The sequence below is a fragment of the Pelophylax lessonae genome (assembly GCF_965119305.1).
Source record: "Pelophylax lessonae genome assembly, chromosome: 2".
NCBI classification, from domain to species: domain Eukaryota; kingdom Metazoa; phylum Chordata; class Amphibia; order Anura; family Ranidae; genus Pelophylax; species Pelophylax lessonae.
In genome coordinates this window covers 541829193-541854830 of record NC_138769.1, presented here as the reverse complement: position 1 = coordinate 541854830, position 25638 = coordinate 541829193, and the positions used below count along the sequence as shown (strand labels likewise).

Genomic DNA, 25638 nt, shown 5'->3' with positions numbered 1-25638 from the left:
ATGGACAATATAGTTGGTACAGGCCCATAAGCATGCTTTCTAAAAGAAAAAAAAAAATGATGATAATGAATATATGTTTTTAAGCCCAACTGCAACATTTGTTTTTTTAAGGCTTGGGTAGAGTGGGAGAGAGTGATCTATGAGAAGTTTTTATTTCTGTTTGAAGCCCAATTGGGAAATGTCCCTGTCTTGGGGATGACTGCACAACAAAAAAAGCATGAGGTTGTTACTGGAGTAGGAAGTCGCAGAGATCAATAAACATGGTCAGCCTACTAAAGTGATGTTTTGGTTTGTGTTTCCATTGGAGAGATTTCCAACCACTTCCCGTCTTAATAGGAAGTGCAGGGGACAAGGACACAGCTCTTACCCTTTCCCCATTCTGTCCAAAACAAAATAATTTACTTAGAGATCTTGTGCTAGGAGTAAGAGAAGGATGGACAAACTTGAGTAAAAATTTAGCAAAATTGATTTAAAAAAAACACACACAACTAATAAAGGTTATTAAATTATTATAAAGCTTTATTTTGACACAGTTTTCTTTAAGTGAGATCATTCTCTATAATACATTTTAAATATGTCCAAATACTGCAGATTGTTTGTGAAAAATATTTACACTTCTGTCAACAAATTCCTGTGCAATGAGGTGCTTCATACTATCAAAACTGATGCAGATCTACCTGGATACCTTTTAGATGCAGGAGATCCCTTGATATAGGAGGTCTGAATCTGCATACAACCATAGAGCAATAGTTTTATTTCTCCCCAAAATGATCCAGACAGTCAGCACCTGCCCAGATTGCCAACGCGTAACATTGAACCATCTGAGTAAATCGGCAGAATGAGATGTCCACCATTGACAAGGAGAAATCCCAGATGACCCAATTTACACATGTATGAGCAGTTTAAATCAAACATTTATAAAAACTATGCAAATACCAAGCAATAGGCACAAATAAATATTTAAGTCACTTCACAAAAACAAAAGATGAATTCTAGCAGATGAACAGTGGGGTAGACAAAGGGAATGTGCGATCTTTCCAGGCAGCATGGAACGTAATACAAATTATTCAGATTTCCTGTTATTGTTTTGTGCTAGATTCCAGGAAGTCCTTTGCTTCATTTATTTTCATTGCCATATAAGGTGAGCCACCTGTAAAGAGAAAAACGCAGGAGAATAAATAAGTGGCATATAAAGAATGATAATAGAACAAAGTAAGTCAAAGTCATCCATTATTCAAAAACAACTTAAAATATACTGTGAAAGTGTTTATAGCCAAAACTTTTTCTTGGATCGAGTAAATAAAGGTTTTTAAATAAACAAAAAAAAAAAATGCAGCGCTTAACTAGTATCACAAATTTTGTGCAAACACAGTCTGTGCTGAAAGTAAGAAGTCCTTAATAGCATAAATCAGTGTTTCTTAACCTTTTTTCAGTCAAGGCACCCTTTAAAATTATACACAATCTTAAGGCACCCTTTAAAATTATACACAACCTTAAGACACCCTTTAAAATGATGGACAGTCTCAAGGAACCCCATTCTAAAATGTAAAAAAATATTCTAATAGATTTACATAATTCAGCAACATCCACACACAGGACACCCAACGTTAAAGGTGATTTTTTTCTTCCAAAGCAAATACACTTTTGCACACTGGTACTGACTAGTATTCCAAAGTTTCTCTTCACCCTCAATTTCTCTCCATCAATCAGCTAATGTCATCCCTGTGCTGAGGGAGAGGGGCACAGGAGGGTAGAACAAGGATGCTGTGGAGGCAACAGACATCCTTCTTATTAATTTATGACAGCATTGGTTGTTAACTACTTGCCGACCGCTCACTGAGCTGGTACTGCGGCAAAATGGTTCGTTATCGTTCAGCGACGTAGACCTACGTCGCTGGACAACACCCCCTCCTGCTGTATTTAGACAAAGCGGGAGTCAGGCCAGGGGAGGAGAGGTGGTGATCACCGCCGCTCTTCCCCGATCATCTGGGATCGAGTGTGGAAATCCGTCCACTTGTGCAAACAAAGCGGGCGGATCTCCTATGTGACAGACCGTTACAGATTACAGGATTCAGCATAGCTGAACCTGCGATCTGTGTCTGTGTCACTCAATCCCCCTCCCCCCACACACGTCAGTAAGCATGAGGCATACATTTAGCCCCTTGATCACCAATAAAGTTAACCCCTTCCCTGCCATTGTCATTATTACAGTAACAGTGCATATTTTTAGCACTGATTACTGTAGTAAGGTCACTGGTACCCCCAAAAGTGTCAAAAATGTCAGTTAGGGGTCCGATCTGTCCGCCGCAATGTCTCAGTCCCAAAAAAAAAAAAAAAAAAAAATCGCAGATCACCGCCATTACTAGTAAAAAAAAAATAAACAATAAAAATGAGAAATCTTTCCTGTAGTTAGTAAACGTGATAAATTTTGCGCAAACCAATCAAAATACACTTATGATTTTTTTTACCAAAAATATGTAACCGAAAACAAATTGGCCCAAAATGTTAAAAATAAAAAGCACAGAGGTGATCAAATACCACCAAAAGAAAGCTCTGTTTGTGGGAAAAAAGGACGCAAATTTTGTTTGGGTACAGCATCTGTCAGTGAAAATTGCGCAGTGCCAAGTTGCAAAAAGTGGCCTGGACGTAAAGCAGGAAAATCCTCCAGTGGTAAAGTGGTTAAGATGCCAGTGTCTAGAAAGTCATAATGGTGCATAATGAAAACCTGTTGTTTCTTTGTATAACTAAAAAGGCAGGCTTGATCCACCTGCTGGCTTGTATACAATTTTTAGGCATTTGCCAAGGTACCCCTGAAGAAACCTCAAGGCACCCTGGCTGAAAAAGGCTGGCATAGATAAAAAACAAAAGTGAGTGTAAACTTCCATACAAGATAAAAAGATCCCAGGTGAGTGGCAATCTATTCACACGATGCAAAGGTGAATCACAGAAGAGGCAAACTTCCAGATCCCAGTGAATCACTACAGTGAGGACAAGGTGGGGGCTTACCAGATAATAATGACCTCCATTACAGAGAAGTCATAAAAGCTGGTTCCATTGGACTTCCTGTTCCCTCACTGCGATCATGGCAGGACAGTATGTAACCGCATAGTATATCGCACCATATACTAGGCATTTAGGGCTCTACATGTTGATATGACCATAAAGTGGAAAGAACACTCTTCATAGTGTGAATCAGTTTAAAATAACAAACTTATAATAAAAAGAACTGCACTTACAAAGTTCGTAGTACAAACAGGCATGTGAATCAAGGCAAACCCGGGTCTTTCCCACAGTCAAAATGGCCATGGCTGGTTAGAGCATGCACACCGGCTCCACCCTACGCATTTCATCATACAGGAAGTCATCAGTACGGAGCATAAGCCACCACTAACAGCATTTAAAATACTTGTCCACACAAGGAGGATCGTCATGACATTAGATTGCAAAAGGCACCTCACGTTTGATAGTGTTAGCCCTTTGCAAGGAAACTTAGATGATGTGCTTCCATAAATAGCCTATAAAATATCCAACCAGCCCCCCCCCCCCCCTAAGAAAGCTCTAAAAGGTTTGCAGGATAACCACAATGGCAATTGCGTGAATATGAGCCATAAAGAAGCTTCATCTTGTGGTTGGAAAAATATTTACAGGCAAAGAGAAAAATCTATCCAAAGAGGGTAAAAAGCAACAATTATCCATGTGCTGAACAAGTTGCAATATCAATACATAGTTAAACTGAACACTCAGACTTTACTTGACCAAAGTTGTCTAATTATCAAGACTATCACAATATGAAAGTCCCTATACCTAGGTCAAATATAAAATAACCCCCTAGTGTTATTTATTCATTACATTTAAAATAAGCAAATAAAAATATTAAAACTGAGAATGAAATGTTAATAAGATGTTAGACTACCTCTGACCTAAAATATTAATGACGAATTCTAAAAAACAGATGACAAATTCTGGAAGAACAGGCACCCTGTTAATAAAAAGTGTGGGGGGTGGGGGAGGAACTAGATAAATTGGACATATATAGAAAAAAAATAATTTAACGGGTATTAATGAAACAATGTGTGTCAATTGCTGACTGTTCCATGTTCTGAAGATTTGCCTCTTATATTTGAGTTGGTGACCATTATTACTGAAACTAAAAGTGAGGGGAAATGCGAAATGTTGAGTTGTCACCAGAACAGCAAAAAAGTGAAAATCTTCTAATGGGGATGCATGTTCTGGCTAATAGGGGGATTTCCCCTAGGCTAAGTTCACACCTTTGCGGTGTGTTCTGCGTTTTTTGAACACGTGATTTTTTATGTGTTTTTGCATGCAGTTTTCATGTGTTTTGTGTTTTTTCCCCCTTAAAATGTGAATAGCTGTTTGTTAAGGAGAGGATGGCCACCACGTCTTTATTAATCCATGAGTCATCAGCTGTCAGCGGGGTTCCCCGCTGACAGTTAAAAAAAATAAATAAATTTGGCAGCAAAAGAAAATTGAAGAAAAAGTGTGCCCCCCCCCCCAAAGGGCCTGGTATGGATTTTGAGGGGAACCCCAAGTCAAAAAAAAAAAATCCCATGCCCCCCCCCTCAAAATCCATGAGCATGCAGCTCAGCAGGCCAGGAAAGGGGGGGGAGGGAGCAAGTGCCCCCCTCCCTCATGAACTATACCAAGCCCCATGCCCTCAATATGGTGGGGGGGTTGGGACATCTGACCAGGGTCGTGGGGGTATGTAGAGGGCTTATTGGCATCTGGAAGCCCCCTTTAACAAGGCCCCTAGATCTCAACCCCCCCCATGTGTATCAGTATGAGAATAACTATATTGATAAAAAAAAAAAATGTCCCCCGAAGTAAAACCATAGTCTAAAAAACGGTCTGCTCGTCCGCTGTCTGCTTGCTCATCCCCCACTTTTTTCTGGCCTGCATGCTCAGATAAGGGTCTGGTACAAGTAAAGTACTAGCATGTGGTATGTAGAGGACACTCACCCTGAAATTTATAAAAAAAAAAAAAAAAAAAAAAAAAAAAAAAAAAAAAAAAAAAGCAGCAATGGAACATTTTCTTTAAATTAGAAATCTCACCATAAATATTTTTCTTCATCCCGTCCCCTAGGGTACAAAGTGCATGTAGCACTTTTCCCTTTTTTTTAGGTGCTGTGCATCCAAACTTAGCACCCCCCACATTCAACTCTGTAGGAGATAAATACTTAACGTGCAGTGATGGACAGTGCTGGTCTTGGGGACAAGGCAATTTCCAGGGACCAGAGCTGCCAAACACAAGCAGAGGTAAGGGGGCATGTCAGTAAGACTCTAAAAATTACTGAGCTCAGGCACACTCACAGCTGGCAGGGGGAGGGTGTCATGTCAGCCTGACTGCCAAACAATAAGGAGTTCAGAACATGAAGAATGTAACCACTCACACTACAAAAGTAAAAAGCAGCAACATGCCATCCCATGCACTGCAGACCACAGTGTTATCAATGAAATACAGATTTCTGCTTTTCACTTTTGGAGTTCATCTACTTTATTTACTAGGGCTGATTGTGAGAGGGAGGAACAGTCACTTGGGGACCAGTGCTCAATGTGCCAGTATATGTGTATAGGCAGGGAGCATTTGAACAGTTGTGACTGAGTTTAGGTCTATATATCGTTATACCTTTAAGGTTAACAGTTTGTCAGCATACGTTTATATTCTCTTCCACTTCTATTGTTTTTTTAATGTTAGTATATATACACGTGTGTATGTGTGACCATTTATACGCACCCAGTCAATTCATGCGGATGCGTGTTGAGATACACATGCGTACATGTACGGTTGGTGGGCGTCATTTTTGTTTTTGTTTTCCAGTGTCATGTAGTTATATATATATATACCTACCTATCTGTCTCTCTATATCTATCTATCTCTCTATCTATATATTTATGGTATTTATTGTATTATGAATTTTTTATCAACTTTTATCAAAATTGTACAATTTATGCATATATATGAACGTTTTGATATGATTGCCCTTGATTATAGGCTCGTTATTGTCATGTCCCTTTAAGAAACTGTGAGGGGAGGAGCCGCTATATCGTTATATATATGAGGGCAAAAGATCTTTGGAGTGTTGAGACCTGAAGAAGGAGGCCACGCCTCCGAAACATTGTCCTTAGCAACCCCATGAATGTCATGTCCTGGGTCCTGATCGGTGATCTCCCCTCTGTGTAACCGCACTATCGGCTACAGTATCCGGCTCTTGGAGAGTGTGCAGCGGCGGCTGGACCGTGCGCAGGTGCACCGCATTGAGTTACCTTGAGTCATCTGAGGTGGTTGGCTTAGCCGGACGTTATCCACTTATCAGTGCGGGAACGAACAGCTGAGCCGCCGGCAAGGAGGAGAGTACCCTGTACACATCAGATCGGGGGATATAATTTCCATGCATGACACTACACATGTTTGTGAGTACCTGTTTTTATGGCTTCTATTATTTTCAATAAATAGTGTTGCACTAGGGCGGTGCGGTGTGCGCTCTGTTTCTTTTGTTTTCTGCTTAGTTTCTCTGCCTCACATCCCATGGAGGGTAAAGAGAGCTTTTTCTTATGCTTTTTCTTATGTGTTTCACTACTGGCCATACTACAAGGTTCCCCAGCTTGAGAATTGATCTCCAGGATCTGCGCAGGGACTGGTAATGTGTTTCTCTTTTGTGACTGAGTTTAGGAATGTTCACAGCAAAGGAAGATGAAAACTGCACAATAGGATGTTCACAAATTGGGCTTTATGCAGGGGAGTAGTTTAAAAGGCTGTTACAGCAGACATGTAATTTTCTATAGAATCAGCCCATTTTTCATTGCACCAAAAATAATTATTTATGTACGAATCCATACTGCATGCTGCCTTTAGTGGTTGGACCTGCTGAGCCCCTCCCACAGCTCTACTATCTCACAATAATAATCATTTAGGTAATAACCAAGTGTTATTAGGGCATTTGTTGCACCAAAACTGCATTTATATCTGTAGTGGCTATTGAGGAACATATTTCCATAAAAGTGTTTTTGCCTGGATTTCAGCTTTAACATATTGGGCCAAAACTAACACCATTCGTGTGATCCATTTTAGCACAGATATGGACTATATTCCTGTTTAGTAAGAGATGATATGAAGAGCTGGAGAGAGAAATGCCTTTAAAATTTTAATGATCTTCTACTGGTGACTGCCACAAAATCACAGACCAAAACCTGGATAGGTCTTGTTTCAAGCAATATAACAAGTGCACAGCAAAAAAAACCTACAGGGTCAATTGTTCATTCTGAAACAGCAAAACTTGAAAAAAAAAAATGGGTGTATTGACAAATAAAAGATAACTATTATACAGGATTTATATAGTGCCAACAGTTTGCACAGCACTTTAAGTCATTCTAAAAGCAGAAGGTTTTTTTATCTTAATGCATATAGCCAGAAGAAATATTACAAGTTATACAAGAAGATATTAAATGCAATATCATACATTATACATGATTATTTGAAGTAATAATTTAAAAGCAAAAGACCACAGACAGAGCATCTTTATTTGGTTATAACTCCCAAAACTGACATCCAAAAAGCAGGACATTCAGGAGATAGTGATTATATACAGTGCCTTGCGAAAGTATTTGGCCCCCTTGAACTTTTCGACCTTTTGCCACATCGAGAGACTGAAATTTTTGCCCATTCCTCCTTGCAAAACAGCTCGAGCTCAGTGAGGTTGGATGGAGAGCGTTTGTGAACAGCAGTTTTCAGTTCTTTCCACAGATTCTCGATTGGATTCAGGTCTGGACTTTGACTTGGCCATTCTAACACCTGGATATGTTTATTTGTGAACCATTCCATTGTAGATTTTGCTTTATGTTTTGGATCATTGTCTTGTTGGAAGACAAATCTACGTCCCAGTCTCAGGTCTTTTGCAGACTCCATCAGGTTTTCTTCCAGAATGGTCCTGTATTTGGCTCCATCCATCTTCCCATCAATTTTAACCATCTTCCCTGTCCATGCTGAAGAAAAGCAGGCCCAAACCATGATGCTGCCACCACCATGTTTGACAGTGGGGATGGTGTGTTCAGGGTGATGAGCGGTGTTGCTTTTTACGCCAAACATAACGTTTTGCATTGTTGCCAAAAAGTTTGATTTTGGTTTCATCTGACCAGAGCACCTTCTTCCACATGTTTGGTGTGTCTCCCAGGTGGCTTGTGGCAAACTTTAAAGGACACTTTTTATGGATATCTTTAAGAAATGGCTTTCTTCTTGCCACTCTTCCATAAAGGCCAGATTTGTGCAGTATACGACTGATTGTTCTATGGACAGAGTCTCCCACCTCAGCTGTAGATCTCTGCAGTTCATCCAGAGTGATCAGGTGCCTCTTGGCTGCATCTCTGATCAGTCTTCTCCTTGTATGAGCTGAAAGTTTAGAGGGACGGCCAGGTCTTCGTAGATTTGCAGTGGTCTGATACTCCTTCCATTTCAATATTATCACTTGCACAGTGCTCCTTGGGATGTTTAAAGCTTGGGAAATCTTTTTGTATCCAAATCCGGCTTTAAACTTCTCCACAACAGTATTTCGGACCTGCCTGGTGTGTTCCTTGTTCTTCATGATGCTCTCTGCGCTTTAAACTGACCTCTGAGACTATCACAGTGCAGGTGCATTTATACGGAGACTTGATTACACACAGGTGGATTCTATTTATCATCATTAGTCATTTAGGTCAACATTGGATCATTCAGAGATCCTCACTGAACTTCTGGAGAGAGTTTGCTGCACTGAAAGTAAAGGGGCTGAATAATTTTGCACGCCCAATTTTTCAGTTTTTATTTGTTAACAAAGTTTGAAATATCCAATAAATTTCGTTCCACTTCATGATTGTGTCCCACTTGTTGTTGATTCTTCACAAAAAATTACAGCTTTATATCTTTATGTTTGAAGCCTGAAATGTGGCAAAAAGACGCAAAGTTCAAGGGGGCTGAATACTTTCGCAAGGCACTGTGTATATATGTAATATATATATATATATATATATATATATATATATATATATATATATATATATATATATATATATATATATATACACATACATACATACATATACACACACACACACACACACACTGTGTAACAACACATACTTGCTGCACGTAGGGAAATGAGCCCCTATAAATGATTTTCCTCCCGAGCCTGGTATTTGGGCCACAATTTTTTATTGCTTTTTTACAGTATACCTAGGTCCCCTAATTTATGAAAACAGTGCTGGAATCACCCAGAAAGCACTAACAATGAAACTAAAAAGATGTAGACTTTTTTGGAAATAGGTTATAAAAAAAAAAAAAAATAGGAGTTTTGTATATTGTTTATGCAAAAGCTTTGTGTTTCATGCTGAGCAGAAATTATAATCGGCTGATGACTTGCTCCTATGCTCTCTAATTAGGCACTGTGGCCCAAAATCACCAAACTTCACAGCGCGTGAGCTGCACCCTAATTACTTGCGAGGTCAATTGCAGATATTATGTGCGGTTTGATGAATCCCAGCATTAAAGCTGTAATATCCCATCTTGGGGAATGGCAGTTAAAATCTCTCCTGACTCAGTTTTCAATGTAATCTGCTCTAAATCCTCAATTTAAAAGAAAAATTCAGTCATCAAGTGTCAGTGTGATCTCAGCTAATTAATGGAAAGAAATATCAGCTTATCTGCAGGCTGCTGAAGTCTTATCACACTGGTTGTGCAGGAGTAAATGTGTTTTTGATGATCAGTCTACAGAGAGCATTATTTATTTTATGTTTAACCCTCACACACAGGTAACAATAATGAAATAATGCTTATGCAAATGAAGACAATGTTACTAAACCACAGTGCGCAAAACAAAGATTCCAGCCACAAGAATTGCTACAATTGCGCAGATCTCTTTTTACAATAGTAGAAGACCAGTGCTTTTTTTCCCCCTAAGAGAATAAGTGCAGGAACTACCCTTTTCTAAGTCACTTCGTGTTTCTGTACCCTACCTGCCTCCAAGGGCTGAACCTTGGTAAACCCCTACCCACCTCTGAGCACCTACCCTTGGTTCCACCCCCCTGCCCAGCTCCCAGTACATCTCTTTTAGAGAATAGAATATAGAGCCAAGTATAATTTAGTGGTGCTAAATAATTTGTATGTGTAGCAGGATTACCAGCCATTATGCTGGATATGGGTCCCCCTGGGTCACCAGGTGCAACAAAAGTACCTTTGTGCATGTTTCTCCAAGTGTGAGCACTGTGACAATGACCAGTCCAGTATCTGTGTTTTTTTTGTATTTATTGAGAACTTGGATGGGAGAAGCAAATGAGTGGGATACTCCTTTGGCTCAACTATGAACAATTTGCTAGGGACAACTGAAAAATGCCGATTGGTGCTGACTTGACGCTGGCTAGATGCCAGTCAACGGCGGTTGACGCTGGTTAACGCTGGCTTGTTGCCTGTTAACTCCAAACTGACTTTGGACTGCTTTCTCCCATAAAGAAGTCCTGTTTGAGCTCCCTTAAGCACTCCTTGCTGAGGTAGCTACTTGTACTACTGCTGCGCTGCTAAACACTTCAGGGCCCACACCGGCACCCTCTTCCTCTCACTTATCTTCAGGGCTTAGACACTGGCACCCCCTTTCTCTAAGCCTTCTCAGTAGGTTAGCTGGCTCCCGAATCCCTCTGACCTTCTGGAGCGGTCCCCTCTCCTAGGCAGACCCCTAGGCATTTTTGAGTACTCAAGACACTGTTTTTCCCCGAAACTTCTGCCCAGCAGCTCCACTCGGTCCACAGCACTCTGGATCCCTCTTTCTGCAGCTCAGCTCAACCTTCGTCCTCTAGGCCGACTGCCCAGGACACCTTCACTAATCGCTGACAGGAGGAGAGACAGCCGTCACTTTCCAGAAGCCAGCATCAGTAGACCCCTCCTTAAACACCAGATCCCTTCCAGCAACAAAAGATCCTCCACCAGCAACAATAGACTGCCACGCAAAAAAAAAAAACCCCTCCAGCAACAAGTTATAGCTGCATACAAACGGGTAGATTAGCAGTGGCCAAAACTCTGCAGAAACGTCAACTATGGAGCACACTGAGCCTCCAGCGTCACTCTATCTATGGCTCTATCTGCATTTTACCGCTGCATGCAATCAGCAGCAGCACCGGCAATTAATTTGTAAATTTGGCAGCTGTTGCTTGTTTCACACGGTGGGGTTGATTTACTAAAACTAGAAAGTGCAAAATCTGGTGCAGCTCTGCATGTTAGCCAATCAGCTTCTATCTTCAGCTTGTTCAGTAAGGCTTTGACAAAAAAAAAAAAAAAAAACGGGAGCTGAATGGTTTTTCTATGCAGAGCTGCACCAGATTTTGTAATGTCCAATTTTAGTAAAAATCAACCACAGCGTGTCGCGACAGCAGTTAGAACCGCCAGCAAGAATCAACTGAATCTTACAGGATGCTGCTGTGTGACTGTGAATATAGCTTAAAGCTGACAACTCACATCCTGTATGACAAGGTAACACCTGACAGGAATCCAAAGTTTTCTAAATGGACAACTGCAGTATTCCCTGTTAGTTAGGTTTAGACCTGTGCTAGTTTCTATTTTACTATGGAATAGAAACTGGCACAGGTGGTGCAGATAGACCTGAAACAGGTCTATCTGCTTATATGGCACACACCATTTCTGACAGTTTCCTGCACCATTAGAATGACACAGAAAGCTTTGTTAATTCCCTTGACTTTCTCTATCTTACAAACTCAGGAAACGTTATTGTAAGCACAAGTCTCACTATTAGTGGAAGACAGCAGACTGAGTACTCAACACAGCTGGAAAACTGACCACGCTATGCGCTCATGCCTAGTATGGTCTTTTTTTTTTTTAAATAGATAAATGACTGGCAGGGACACTAGCTATTTCACACAAAGGAAACAACAAGAGAACAGTATACTTTATCAAACAAGTACACAGTACAGCAGGCACATTTAAGAACAATGAAATTCTGGGTTGACATATTCTTTAACCTACCACCCTGTAAGCACTTATAATTACTAATCAGACAAATCCGATGATATACGTGTACTAGGAAAAACACAGCGGCTGCCACTGCTCTTTCTTGGAAGACAAGTAGTGCAGTGGATCCCCTCCCCTGTTAGCTATGTGAGGACTACAGTACTTTACCATCTTTGGCATATATAGTAAGTGACTTAAATGAGCCCAATTGGGGTGCAGCATCCTATCGGACCATATGTCTGAATAATCAGCTCCATTATTCTATATAAAAAACTAGAGACTTTTACAAGTACATTAAAGCCAACATGACTTAGGAGAAATAGCAGTTATCAGCATCTCGAAAATACAATGCTGGTCTGAAGTAACCGCACTCTGGTCTAGAGCTGGATCGCCTACAAGGAAACCTTTGCAGGTACCTAGGACATTGTGAGAATCCAGGGCCTGCAGGTAGATTTGCACAGCCACCCGATCACTTCAGCTGTATTCCAGCCCATGTTCTCATTGGGTTCCTCTGTGGGGCTGCTAAGAATGGAGAGTGAGAGAGCAGGTACTGTTGTTCCCCAATCTCTTCTTTAGAGTAAGAACCCACAATTGAAATCCAAAACAGGTAAGCCGTTCAGGTGAGACTGCTTATCAGGTGCGTGTCAGATCCGCAATCCAAGGCAATACTTATGAACACAAGAGTAATGACCGCACTCCGATGTAGATAGAAACATTGAATGTATTCACCACTTGTAATTCAAACATGACTTCAAACATCACGAACAGGGAAAAAGGTTGACGCGTTTCACGACACTACGTTCGTTTACTCATAACCATACATAACCATATATATATATATATATATATATATATATATATATATATATATATATATATATATATATATATATATATATATATATATGGTTATGAGTAAGCGAACGTAGTGTCGTGAAAAGCGTCAACCTTTTTCCCTGTCCGTGATGTTTGAAGAACCCAGAATTACTCAGCTCTGAGCACTTCCAGGTTCTGGACTGTCAGAGTCCTGGAGCAGTTGTGGAATAAAATGCAGACTGGGGACTGCCATCCAGGAACCATGAGCAGGATTCCCAGTGACAACAGTAACACGGACCAAAAAAAAAAAAATTATATATCTTTTTTTAGAGGAGTAGGGCAGGGTTTTTTGTTGCCAACTGTGTCCCTAATTGACATTTTTCCTGGCTGAACACACACCACATTAACTTTTTAAATTCTAAAAATGTTTGGGCTCACTTGATCAGTATTATTGCTGTGCAGACAGGGTGACGGGGTACCACTTGTACCAAGTGTAAAGCATTTAGTTGCATTTCTGGGAAATGCATTGAAGAGTGAAGGAATTCCTACATAAGTTATACCTGTCTATCTGCAGTCTTCTCTACATCTGTTCAAAGTGTACATTTTAAGCTTGTCTGAAAGTTCAGAAAAGAGAGAGCGGAGAGCTGAAGTTACACTTTACAGAGTTCAGAGGTCTAAGAGCTGATTGGAGGGAAGAGACACGCCCCCCCTTCACAACTCACAGGAACAGAGCAGAGGCTATCAATCAGGTGGAGGTCCCTCCCCGGTCACCATTTTCTCTTAGTGTCAGGAAAAATTGTCTTAAGTGATTCATGCTGATAGCAGAGGAATGAAGCAACAGACAAAAATTGCACTTAGTGCTTTTAATTGAGACAAGTACACACTATAGACAAATATGCTTTGTTCATATTTCATGTCTGAGGTTTAAAACCACTTTAAAAAACAGTGGAGGATTATTAATGGCCCTTACCAGAATAACAAGCCTCCTTCTATATTTCGTTAGAACCCCCCCCCCAAAAAGATAATTTTGGTTCAGACTCCTACAATACAGGATCTGAGGAAGACATAAAATGTTTCTGGTCAGTGGCACTTTGAGGTGTATTTAGTCCATGTTGGTAAGTTTGGAAGGCATTAGTGGTAAATTTTTGAGTTACAGAACACATGCACAGACTCCTTGAATATATTTACATTGTAAAAAAATAGTGCAGCGCTAGAATAAATACAAATATAATCATAAACTCAACCTAAATTGATAAAGTGAGTACAATAGGTATATATATTAAAATTATTTAAAAAGTGGTCAACGGCGGTGACAACATCACATTCCTTGGCTCTGAATGGAGGACGATCTACTTCCCTCCTGGATGCCAGGTTTGTTCTAGATCATGGGTGTCCAACCTTTTGGCTTCTCTGGGCCACATTGAGTGTAGAGAAATTTTCTCGGGCCGCATATAAAATATATACTATAGTTAAGATATGTAATAAAATGCAGCTGCGCCCTTCCCGCGCCGCCATGCCCCCCGCACTAATTTAACACAACTAGAGGATGATCAAATGAAATGGAATTAGTATACAGAGGTTTACTTCTTCTGAGAGATATTAAAGGAATACTCTAACCACCACGACCACTCCAGTGATTTGAAGTGGTCATGGTGGTAGGAGTCAGAAACACTGCACATGCTCGCCTCCCCCCCCCCCCCCCTCCCCTCCGAGGCAGCCTCTGCCTACCATTAGTTGGAAGCTGCTGTGGCCGTGCCCCGACCCAACTTCCTTCCTCCCTAGCAAAATAAAATTGTCAGGGGGCAGTGGGCCGCATTGTCTGCAGTTCTGGGCCGCAGGTTGGACATGCCTGTTCTAGATGGAGCCTGCAGGAATGCCACGGCAGTGCCCAATGTATTCCTTAGTGCTTTATGTCATCTACCAAATCGTGAGCGCAATATTTTATATGCTTTAGCATTAAAATTAAATCTTTTAATGCACTATTGGAATTTTTCCTTCTTTTTCATCACAATTGGTGACTGTCTGCCTATGGTGTTGACCTGGAGTACTTGCAAATTATTTTGGTCTTATTGATGTGTCCTGGTGGCCTATCTGGAGAGTATGTCCTTATTCCCTTATAATTGGATGGGGTGCCTTTATGGCCATCTATAATTTAGTGGTCCACACATTTTGGTAAGGAGAGCCCTGTATCACTTGGGGTGTGAAGTGCTTTCCATTAACTTTCCAGTCACCCTCATCTCCCTGTCCGATTTTCTGGCTCCTTTCTGGGAAAACTGGCTTCTCTGGATTGTCTGTCATGGACTGTGATGAACTTTTTAAATAATTTTAATTAATTTACTTTTTGGGGAATTTTTAGGATATATACCTACTGTACTCTATCAATTTAAGTTGAGTTTATGATTATATTTGTATTTAATTCTAGTGCTGCACTATTTTTTTTTTCACTGTTTTATTGCTGAAAGATTGTATTTTTCCAGGTGCTAGCTGCTCCCCCATTAGCGCAGTGTTTTTTTCTTGTTTATATATATTTACATTGGTCAGGACAGGTCTGGCAGTCTAGTTTATTATGTCAAAACTAACAATTTATTGGAGCTATGACCTTTACAGTTTTTTCCAGTCACAGTAAAGGCAAACCAGTTTAACCAAAGTTCATAAATAGGCTGTTACATAGTTAATCCGGTTGAAAAAAGACAGACAGACAGTTAGTCCATCCAGTTCAACCAACATGGAGAAAAAAAAACACTACACACAATCTCCTATACCCACAATTAATCCAGAAGGCGGCAAAAAAAACAAAAAAAACAGTAAAGCACGATCCTTCCGGATCCCCCAACAGGCAATCGGATATTCCCTGAATATACTTTGCCTATAAAATTAGATTAGTAGCCAGTTATATTATGTGCAGGCTGTAGTTTAATAGCAATAAAAGTTGGATCCACCACTAATGCCTGCTGAAAAAAAAAGATAATTCTGCACATCCCACTGATTTGCAGGGGAACACATGATTGACACAGCTCAGGAATTACGTGCCGTAAGTTCTAATCAGACAAAAGTGGACGTGTCAGAAAATAAAAGAATTATGCTTTGGTGATGAATTTAATATCTTACTAAACAGAATAAACTAAAGTGAACACACAAGAATAGAAACGTGATAGAAACATGGGATTTAAAAAACTACTTCTTCCTTAAAAGAAGCAAACTCTGGAACTCCGCCATGGTTTTATTACCTAGCAAATCGTTGACCAGGAAAAGGCATATTGCTGGTGAAAACTGAAAAAAAATTCTGAAAGCAACCATGTGAAAAAGCTGAAAAAGCAAAAAGTTGGCTTCTTATAATGCCAAAATTGCAATGCAAAAAGGATAAACAGACACAGAAACACAAAAAGCTGCAATTACGAGTAAATCTTTTTTTTTGTTTTTATGTAAAAGCCAGGCTGGGCCTGCATCTAGTCTATCACAATTAAGAAGCTATAGGGAGGCTTTGGAAACAGGACTAAGCTCAACTTTTAGAGGTAAAATTCTAATTCACATCATGCTTGCTTACTAGATCCCTGGATGTAAAAATCATTGACATACGGTTGATAGAAAAGGTAACCTCTGCTTATAACCGGAAGGTTAGACAGCTAATCCCCTGTAGTATATTCAGACAGCACAGGGAAACACCACATGCCTCAGTCAGCTTAGGCTACACACAGAGTACACTTCAGGTCATAGATGATGCATTTCAGAGAATCACATCTTTAGCATCATACCTTTTGCTTATACATTTTACATCATATGTTTCATGTGAATTATGATGGGATTAACTTGTAGCCCCATCCGATACCCTACGTACCTGAAAACAATTCAGCAATTGAAGCTTCCATATTCCTACTCTCACAAGGTTTCTTTAAAAGTGACCATATTTAGGACAAGCATTACAGATATTCAAATTTAACCTGACAATACTCCTAAACAAGGTAAGAAAAAGGATCCCTTTGCCAGCTGTTATGCAATTAGTACTGAATGACCAATAAATAAAATGTGCACTTATGTAAAAAATAAAAATAAATATAAAAAAAAAAAAAAAAACTTAAGACCTTTGACTTGTGTATCAAAAAACTGATCTAGTCGTTACGTCCAGATGACGAAGATCCGAACTACTGACCCATAAAATGGGTGTCCCTTTTCAATGAAAACGGAGTAAACATTTGGTGAATTTAAAGGATAAGTTCAACTTTCCAGAAAAAATTATAAATGCACATATTATTGCAGAAACAAAATGTGCATTTTTTTTTTACATGCAGGAGCCTGAAAAACATTGCATCCCTAAACAGTGGATTAGGGGTGCATATGTCAGACTTCTGCAGACAAGCCCTGCAGCTTTCTGCCTGTACCTTTGTACGGGCTGTCTGTTTGAAAGCTGCGGGTCTTGTGAATGAACTACGACAGTGCTCATCAGCGTCCTTGCAGTTAATTTAGAACTACAAACTGTCAGTCGCGGTGGATGACGGTACTTGTAATTCATTCAATTACAGAAAACTGTGAACAAATTATGCAGCTGTGTGGGCAGAGCACTTTTCTTATAAAAAAAAAGCAAGTGCAGGGAGAAGACTCCCACCCGCTGTCACACTGAGGGGGGGGGGGGGGGATGGGGAACAAGTGGCAGGTGCTGGAACATGTTCCACTCTAAATACAGGTAGAACATGTAACCTGGATGCTAGCATCCAGACCTTTTAAAGGGTATTACGACCGCGCTGCACTATATTATAAGAATTGTGTTGAAGGTGTCCAGATTGCCCTTGAGTGCTAGCTGCTGGTCATATGTCATTTATCTATTCTGCGCTGAATCTTGTTCTATATTGTAGAACATGTAACCGGTTACAAAAGGTGAACTCACCCTTTAACATGGCCAACTAGTAACCTTGCTGTGCATTAGGAGTTGCAAAATTAAGCCTATTATCTTTTCAATCCTATTTTATTTAAGGAAATACAAGTATACAAAAAGGAAAAAGAAGGACAAGGGCTCCCTCGAAAACCGTCTTACTTAATACTGATTAACCAGATACAGAACATATTATGGTAGGAGTATAAATACCAAACGTTCAATATTAGACAAGCACTTTTAACTGCATAGAATAATTCAGCTTACATAACTTTAATATTTGTTAGTAAGGCCAACTCATATCATGAATATGATGCAGGAACTTGATGCTCCTCTGAATATATCGCTAAAACCAGATTTACGAAAATCGGTATATCAGAGTACTTTAGCGGCCTTACTAACTTGATGTAAACACTCTTAATTAATTAGTAAAAAAGGACTAATGGGCCATTTCCCATTGCTTAGTTCAAATAGGGCGCTTATATAACAGAGGGAAAAAAAAAGGAGGGAAGGGGGAGAGATGAGAAAAGGACAAAAAAGGGGAGTAAAAATGGAAATGTATAGGGAGAAAACACAAAAAGTACACGCTCCGCTATGACCGTGGTCCACCCTCGATGGATACATTGGTGGCCCAATCAACAAACTCAGCCGAATCCCAGAACTCAGACCATAAGGACCAAGTATTCACGAAACGTTCCATATCACCAAGTTCTTGCGAAAGTAAACGTTCCAGAGTTTTATCCACCTCCCCCCGCCCACTCCATCAGAGAAGGCACATCTAATTTTCTCCAATATCTGGGGATCACATTTCTCATAGCTGCCATAAAATGGCGCAGGATATCTAACTTAACCAACCTGAGAGATCCCAGTATCAAGGGTAACAGAGCTTTCTCAGGGGAAGGGGTCACTGTGGTCTCTGCCAACCTACAATGCAAAGCAAAAACATTTTTCCATAATTTCAGGACTTGGGGCAGTGCCACCATATATGTAACATTGTGCCCCTATCAGAGGAGCATCTCCAACATGTATCAGACAATGTAGAGTCTATGTATCTGATAGTAGCCGGGCAACGATACCATCTGGTCATTAGTTTAAACCTCTTCTCTTGAAGCCTAATATCTACAGAAAGTCCATGGGTTAGAACAAAGCCCTTTTGCCACTCCAAAGGGGAGATAGCATGCCCAAGTTCCCGTTCCCACACCCTAGTGTTGGACAGGAATTCCGGGGCGAAAGGCTTTAATCAATAACCCATATAGAGAAGAGAGTACATGCTTAGGAGGGTCCGTATGAAGAAGCATACCCTCAAATTCCGATGGTTCCCCTAGTACAACCTATTATAAAACTGAAAATATAATGTGGTAGATGAAAGCCTACTGGACTGGACTCAGAACTGGTCTTATATTACTTTTACTTTTATTATAACATTACACAATTTAAACCATATTTTTATGTAATCAGACATACTGTCACGTTTAAGCCTCTTGCACACTGCAGCTTGAAAAAGCTCAGTACAGCTTTTTTTAAATTTTTCTTTTATTTACTGAGCTAAAAAAACAGCCCATTAATTGTAATGTGCCTATGCACACAGGTGCGTATACAAGAGCCGTGCATTCTTGAGTAAAAACAAAATAGAAAAATCTGCATTTTTGGTCAGTAATTTACGCCTCATGTGCACAAATGCATGCAAATATACGTAATTGTGCGCAAATGCCCATAACTAGTACAGAACAAAAACACAAGAAAATATGCACAAATACACACACAACAAAAAAAACAGGTCTGGAAAAAGTAGATACTGAAACAGGAGTATAGTGTGCAAGAGGCCTTCTGTACATCATGGATGATGCCCTACTGTCCTCAAAACAGCAGGATAAATTCTATACTATACCCACAAATTGTCTATTTGTACAGATAGCAAGAATCCGGCTTTAAAATCCAAACCCCTTGGTACAAAATGTCCCACACTCTCCGCAATATGTTCTCTGTGATTTCTGACAAATGCTTGAGATGCACTTCCACACCAGGAGATTTCCCATTTATTTTTTGGTACAAAAAATGTACAAAAACTTCTCCAACCTTTCTGGTCAAATGTTTGTTACAATCCTATTCCAAATGATCCAGCTTTTTTCTTACTACATCATAACATTATCCCCAAACAGGCATAAAAGAGATCTGCACTACCACACTTGATCAATGCTGATAGACGTTGCATCCCGAGATGTTGGAAACAACAGTGTATACCTCCTATAGCCATGTGGATAACAAAAAGTACACAAAACTGAATGCATGCAAAATAAAACTGGCTGCAGACAGAGCCTTCCATGATAGATTTCAGGAAAACATGGTAATACTGAAATTCATTTTCCTTCACCTCTGAATACTAATCCCTACTACAGGCTGTTGATGATGCAAACGTGATGACCTCCCTTAAAGAGGAAGTAAACCCTCCTCTGACACTTTTACCTATAGGTAAGCCTATGATAAGGCTTACCTATAGGTACTGTAAATATCTCCTAAACATGTACCGTTTAGGAGATATTTACCTTACATGCAGCCAGTGACGTCACTGGCGCATGCGCTCTGAAGAAACGTGCCGTTCCTTCAGAGCCCCGTCCCTCGACCGTCGGCTCCCGCGTGCATGCGCGGGAGTGACGTCACCGCGGCTCCGGCCAATCAGATGGCCGGATGCCGCGATCCCGGAAGACGGGCGACTGGACATGTCGCCCGTCATACAGGTAAGCAGGTGGCACGGCAGGGGCTCGTTCTAAGGCAAGTATTTCATAATGAGCTAGTATGCGATACATACTAGCTCATTATGTCTCTTTCAGGGTGAAAAAAAAATAAAATGTTTTTTTTTTTCGGTTTACAACCTCTAAGGGTAACGTTTAGGAGAGAGACTCCCTCAATGTGTTTCCTAAAACCTTTTTTTCCCCCCCCGCTTTTATTCTAGGCTTTTTGCTTCTTTGAATTTTTTTTTCTCTTTCCATTTTCTGCCCTTTCACTTTTTCTACTTTAGTTTATACCCACTCACTCAATACCTGGCACATGCAAATTAGTTGTAAAATCGTTCTAATTAAAAATAACCCCCAATTCAACCTACAACTACTAATCCACCCAACAACTGCCAAAAATATAAATAGAACTTCTTCACAATATAGAAATTCAGATGTATCCTATGAACTGTTTGAGTACAGAAATCTGCTTGTCCCAGAAGCCTGCACAGAACTGAAACCTATGTTCCAGGCATCCCCTGCAATAGAAGCTAATTTTTGCAAAGACACATTCCAGTACTCTTTATGGCTTGTCAGCTGCCCATTGTGACAGACCCAACCAGGACAGAGGCTTTTGGAGGGGACTGCAGGGCAGCCTCTTGCCTACTGAGGGCCCCCGGCTTTTGAGGGGGCTCTGTTTTTTGGAGGCGTGTGCCTGGGGGATCCTTGGAGTGGTCCTGCTTCGAAATCAAGTCCATGTCTCCTCAAAACACAGACTCTGGGAATCTAGGACCTGTAATAGATATATGGAGCCTCTATGCCCGAACCAGCAATGACTGCTTTAAACTGTGAGGCTCATAGTAGATGTTAATATAATCAGCTCAAACCAACCAGATACTGGGGTCTCCTGCTATAGTCCGTTTATGTGCATCTTTGCCCCATTGTGTGCCTCCTAGGTGTGAATTCCCATTGTTAATTGAGTCACCCATTGTTTCGGTCTGTCTGCTCATCTCTTGGAGATGTGATTACTTTGGTCCACTTTACCTCATTACCAAACGTTTGTGGGATATTATAGGTTTATGTTAGTTTATTGTTTAATTAGATTACTGCTTTTGTTTATGGTAGTTGTTTCTTAGATGTGCTGTTTACCGTTTGCATTGGTTAGGATAATGTGATCAAACTATTATCTCATCGTGCTTTGTATATATTCTGTGTGAATTTTACGATAAAAAAATAGTTAATTTCCAGTTTGCACCTAAGTTAGTGTCGTCTAATATCTTGGGTGTAATATTCAGCTATAATTCCGGGTTCCTGGTTCCAGACTGGAGGAAGCTATATCTTACTAGAGGCACTCAAGCTGGGTGCTGGATGGTTCCGTCGCACCTATAATGCGCCTTTTCTTTTTGCAGTACTGTAATTGCTCATATGGTGATATAAACAACACCCCTGTTAAAATGTCAGGTTTCTGTGAAGTAAAAAAAGGAGACAAAGCTAAATCATTTCAAAACTTTTTCCACCTTTAATGTGACCTAAAAAACTGTACAACTCAGTTGAACAACAAACTGAAATATTTTATGTGGAGGAAAGCAAAAATAAAAAACTAAAATAATATGGTTGCATAAGTGTGCACACCCTTAAACGAATACTTTATTGAAGTACCTTTTGATTTTATTACAGTACTCAGTCGTTTTGGGTACGAGTCTATCAGCATGGCACATCTTGACTTGGCAGATTTGCCCACTCTGTGCAAAAACACTGTCAGATTGCAAAGGCCATTCCTTTGTTGATTTGGATGTATGCTTTGGGTCCTTGTCATGCTGCAAGACTAGTTCCCTCTACCTTGACTAAGGCCCCTGTTCCAGCTGAAGAAAAACAGCCCCAAAGCATGATGCTGCCACCGCCATGCTTCACTGTGGGTATGGTGTTCTTTTTGTGATGTGCAGTGTTGTTTTTGCACCAAACATTTTTTTTGGAATTATGGCCAAAAAGTTCAACCATGGTTTTATCAGACCATACGGTAACTCATTTTCCCACATGCTTTTGGGAGACTTCAGATGTGTTTCTGCAAAATTTAGCCAGGCTTGGATGTTTTTCTTGGTAAGAAAAAGCTTCTGTCTTGCCACTCTACCCCATAGCACAGACATATGAAGAATACGGGAGATTGTGGTCACATGTACCACACAGCCAATACTTGCCAGATATTCCTGCAGCTCCTTTAATGTTGCTTTAGGCCTCTTGGCAGTCTCCCTGACCAGTTTTCTTCTCGTCTTTTCATCAATTTTGGAGGGACGTCCAGGTCCTGGTAATGTCACTGTTGTGCCATATTTTCGTCACTTAATGATGACTGTCTTCACTGTGTTCCATGGTATTATCTAATGCCTTGGAAATTCTTTTGTACCCTTCTCCTGACTGATACCTTTACCAATGAGATCCTTCTGATGCTTTGGAAGCTCTCTGAGGACCATGGCTTTTGCTGTAGCAGGCGACTAAAATGGCAAGAAAGACCTACTAGAACAGCTGAACTTTATTTGGGGTTAACCAGAGGCACTTTAAATAATGGCAGGTGTGTACTGACTCCTATTTAACATGAGTTTGAATGTGATTGCCTAATTCTGAACACAGCTACATCCCCAGTTATAAGAGGGTGTGCACACTTATGAAACCACATTATAATAGTTTTTTATTTTTACCCCCCCCCCCCCCCTAAAAGATTTCAGAATGTTTTTCAACTAAGTTGTACAGTTTTCTGGTCACATTAAAAGGTGGAAGAAGTTCTGAAATTATTTAGCCGTCATCTTTTTTTAATCACAGAAACCTGACATTTTAACAGGGGTGGTGTGTAGACTTTTTATATCACATATATATATATATATATATATATATATATATATATATATATATATATATATATATATATATATATATATATATATAAGCAAATTGGATCATTCTTTGCTGGGGTTTATTTTCGCCTTCCTCTGGATGAACTGTGGTTATAGGATTGTGTATATGGGGATTGTATGGTTGGGTTTTCAATACTGTTTTTTTTTTTTTTTTGGTTGAACCGGATAGGTCTTTTCAACCTATGTAACATACATATATACATACACACTGTTAGCTCAAATCTCGTCAGGAGGTAATTTACAAGATGATATACGGCCCTTCAGTTCCAACTCTCCCTGTATAGTGAATTCCCTCTCTCCAGCTGGGAGATGCAAGGACACAGCGCACTTAAGCAAGGTGTAGACACATCTGATTTTATTGCAAGTTTCGCTCATATTTAAGGGAAGTTTTGAGCGTCAAAAACTGCTTTAAACTGGTTACAATTTATGAGTCAATTTAACAATAGAACATATCTCACAGAAACAATACATGAAAGGCTTTTGTTTTCCCTATACATCTCTGTAAGTGTGGGGTGTCGTGTGTTGGAGATTGTGTTTGTGGGAGAGCCGCTCCGTCTGTGTTCAGCTGTCATGTGTTAATGTAAGCAATTGTCAAAATGTGTTTAGGTGGTGTCAGTAATCTCTATGCGCAGACTTAACTTTGTCAAGTGTCCAAATGAATGAATGAAAAGGTGTTTGACATGTAAACTCCTATCAATGTCTTGTCGTTTATATGCAAAATACAGCTGTCTGATGTCCAGGGTGTATGAATGAGGTGTGTCAAATGGCTCGTTACTGTCATTTGCAAGAGCCCACATTCCATTGCAGAATGGGCATGAGCTGAAATGTATTATGAAATATATATTTTAGTAAGGCACGTTGATACACTCTTTCACACACATCCCCTGGATGTGACTGGAGTTTTACTACTCTGGAAACAAAAAAACGGTAAAATAAAATAAGGCAATTGCAGATCTGAAGCACTATATCCCAAAGCATTAGGTCTCTTAAATAGGAGTCTGTGGGGTCCACATCTTAAAGCGCAATAACTCTGGTGAGGCTGGAAGGTAAGTAAGGGGTAGGGAATATTTGATTAGCAGAGTAAATTGTAAGAATACTTTAATTGCTCCAGCAACTGTTCTTCTTCCAGATTGGGTCAATAAGTATTATAGACACTGGCAGGGGAACAGCCCTGTAGAAAAGTGGACAATCATCACTCACTTGATCAGAGATTTTCCCATTTGAAAAGTGTTCCTCACAGTTGTTAGCATGTATCATCCCCCAGAGATGGTTTACACAGGCTGATTCTCCCCATTGCTTGAATGGAATAAATTGCTTAGAAAGACCAGGCCCTGCACAGGCACCCCCTAGGCCCACAATACAGTCATTTTAACACCTGCGACCTTTACAAGATAACTTTTTATGGATTGTCAAATTAAGGTTTTATTGACTGTAAGACAGCACTAGCATAAAATTAGAAATTCACAAGGTCTCTAGCTGGCTTGTTTTACCACTACTGAAAATGGTGAACGGCCCACAAGTTATAACTGTTGGTTGGGGTGAAGTGTCAGCACTCTGTCATAAAATGTGGAGGGTGTTGTAAATCCAACTACGAGCAAAGCAAAAAATACTCTCCTGTTTGACTTTTGAAATACAGCGTAATGTTTTACCATCTGCTATTTTTAAGCTGAGGCAGAAACGAGCATATGGGTGTGCTTTTCTCCAGCAGATGTGGTCTACTTAGAAGTTATAATAATAGTCTTTCTGTAAAATAAATCATTTACATTCAAAACCTGGCTAGTTACAGCATTTGTGCTCAGGTTCTGTAGTCTGTAATTTCCAAACTCTGAATGGCATTAATATTTTATGGCAAGTTTACAGAAGGCAATCTCACTCAGAAGAGCTTTTATTTCTTGCATGTTACCAAAATGGAAATGATTGAGCAGACGTCTTACCCGTTTTTAGCAGCTACAGTTATAAATGATTAAGCATTGCCTGCTTTACACTAATGTAGACATGAGTAAGCCTGGACAATCACTATTGGACATGACAAGACTGAAAATTGAGCAAGTTAGTTAAAACGTAGCAGGTATTGCATGCCCATGACATCAAGCAATGCAGGTACCTGTAGTGTAAAAATGGCAGATTTCAAACCTGATGAAAGCGCAAGTTAGTTTTTGAGTTTGAGCATTTGATTGCCATAGATTACCAAGTAGTACAGAACACAAAGGTTCTGCAGGAACCCAGATTGTGCAATACTTTTTTTTTTTTTTTTTAAACTATAAAAGAGACCCTTTAGAATACACAGGTGTATGAATTCCTTATACTCGATGGTAATGTGTTGCAAAGAACTGAATGGCTCAGTAT

The 25638-nt window shown here is 40.0% G+C and overlaps 1 protein-coding gene across 1 annotated transcript in view; it reads right to left on the bottom strand.

Moving 5' to 3' along the window:
- Positions 1-498: 498 nt before the first annotated feature.
- DNAJC15 (DnaJ heat shock protein family (Hsp40) member C15) overlaps positions 499-25638 on the bottom strand; it is a 93306-nt gene continuing 68166 nt past the window's right edge. Inside the window, exon 6 of the mRNA XM_082245943.1 lies at positions 499-1150. Coding sequence (XP_082102069.1) covers positions 1080-1150 — 71 coding nt within the window. The 3' untranslated portion in view covers positions 499-1079. The remainder of the gene's footprint in view (positions 1151-25638) is intronic.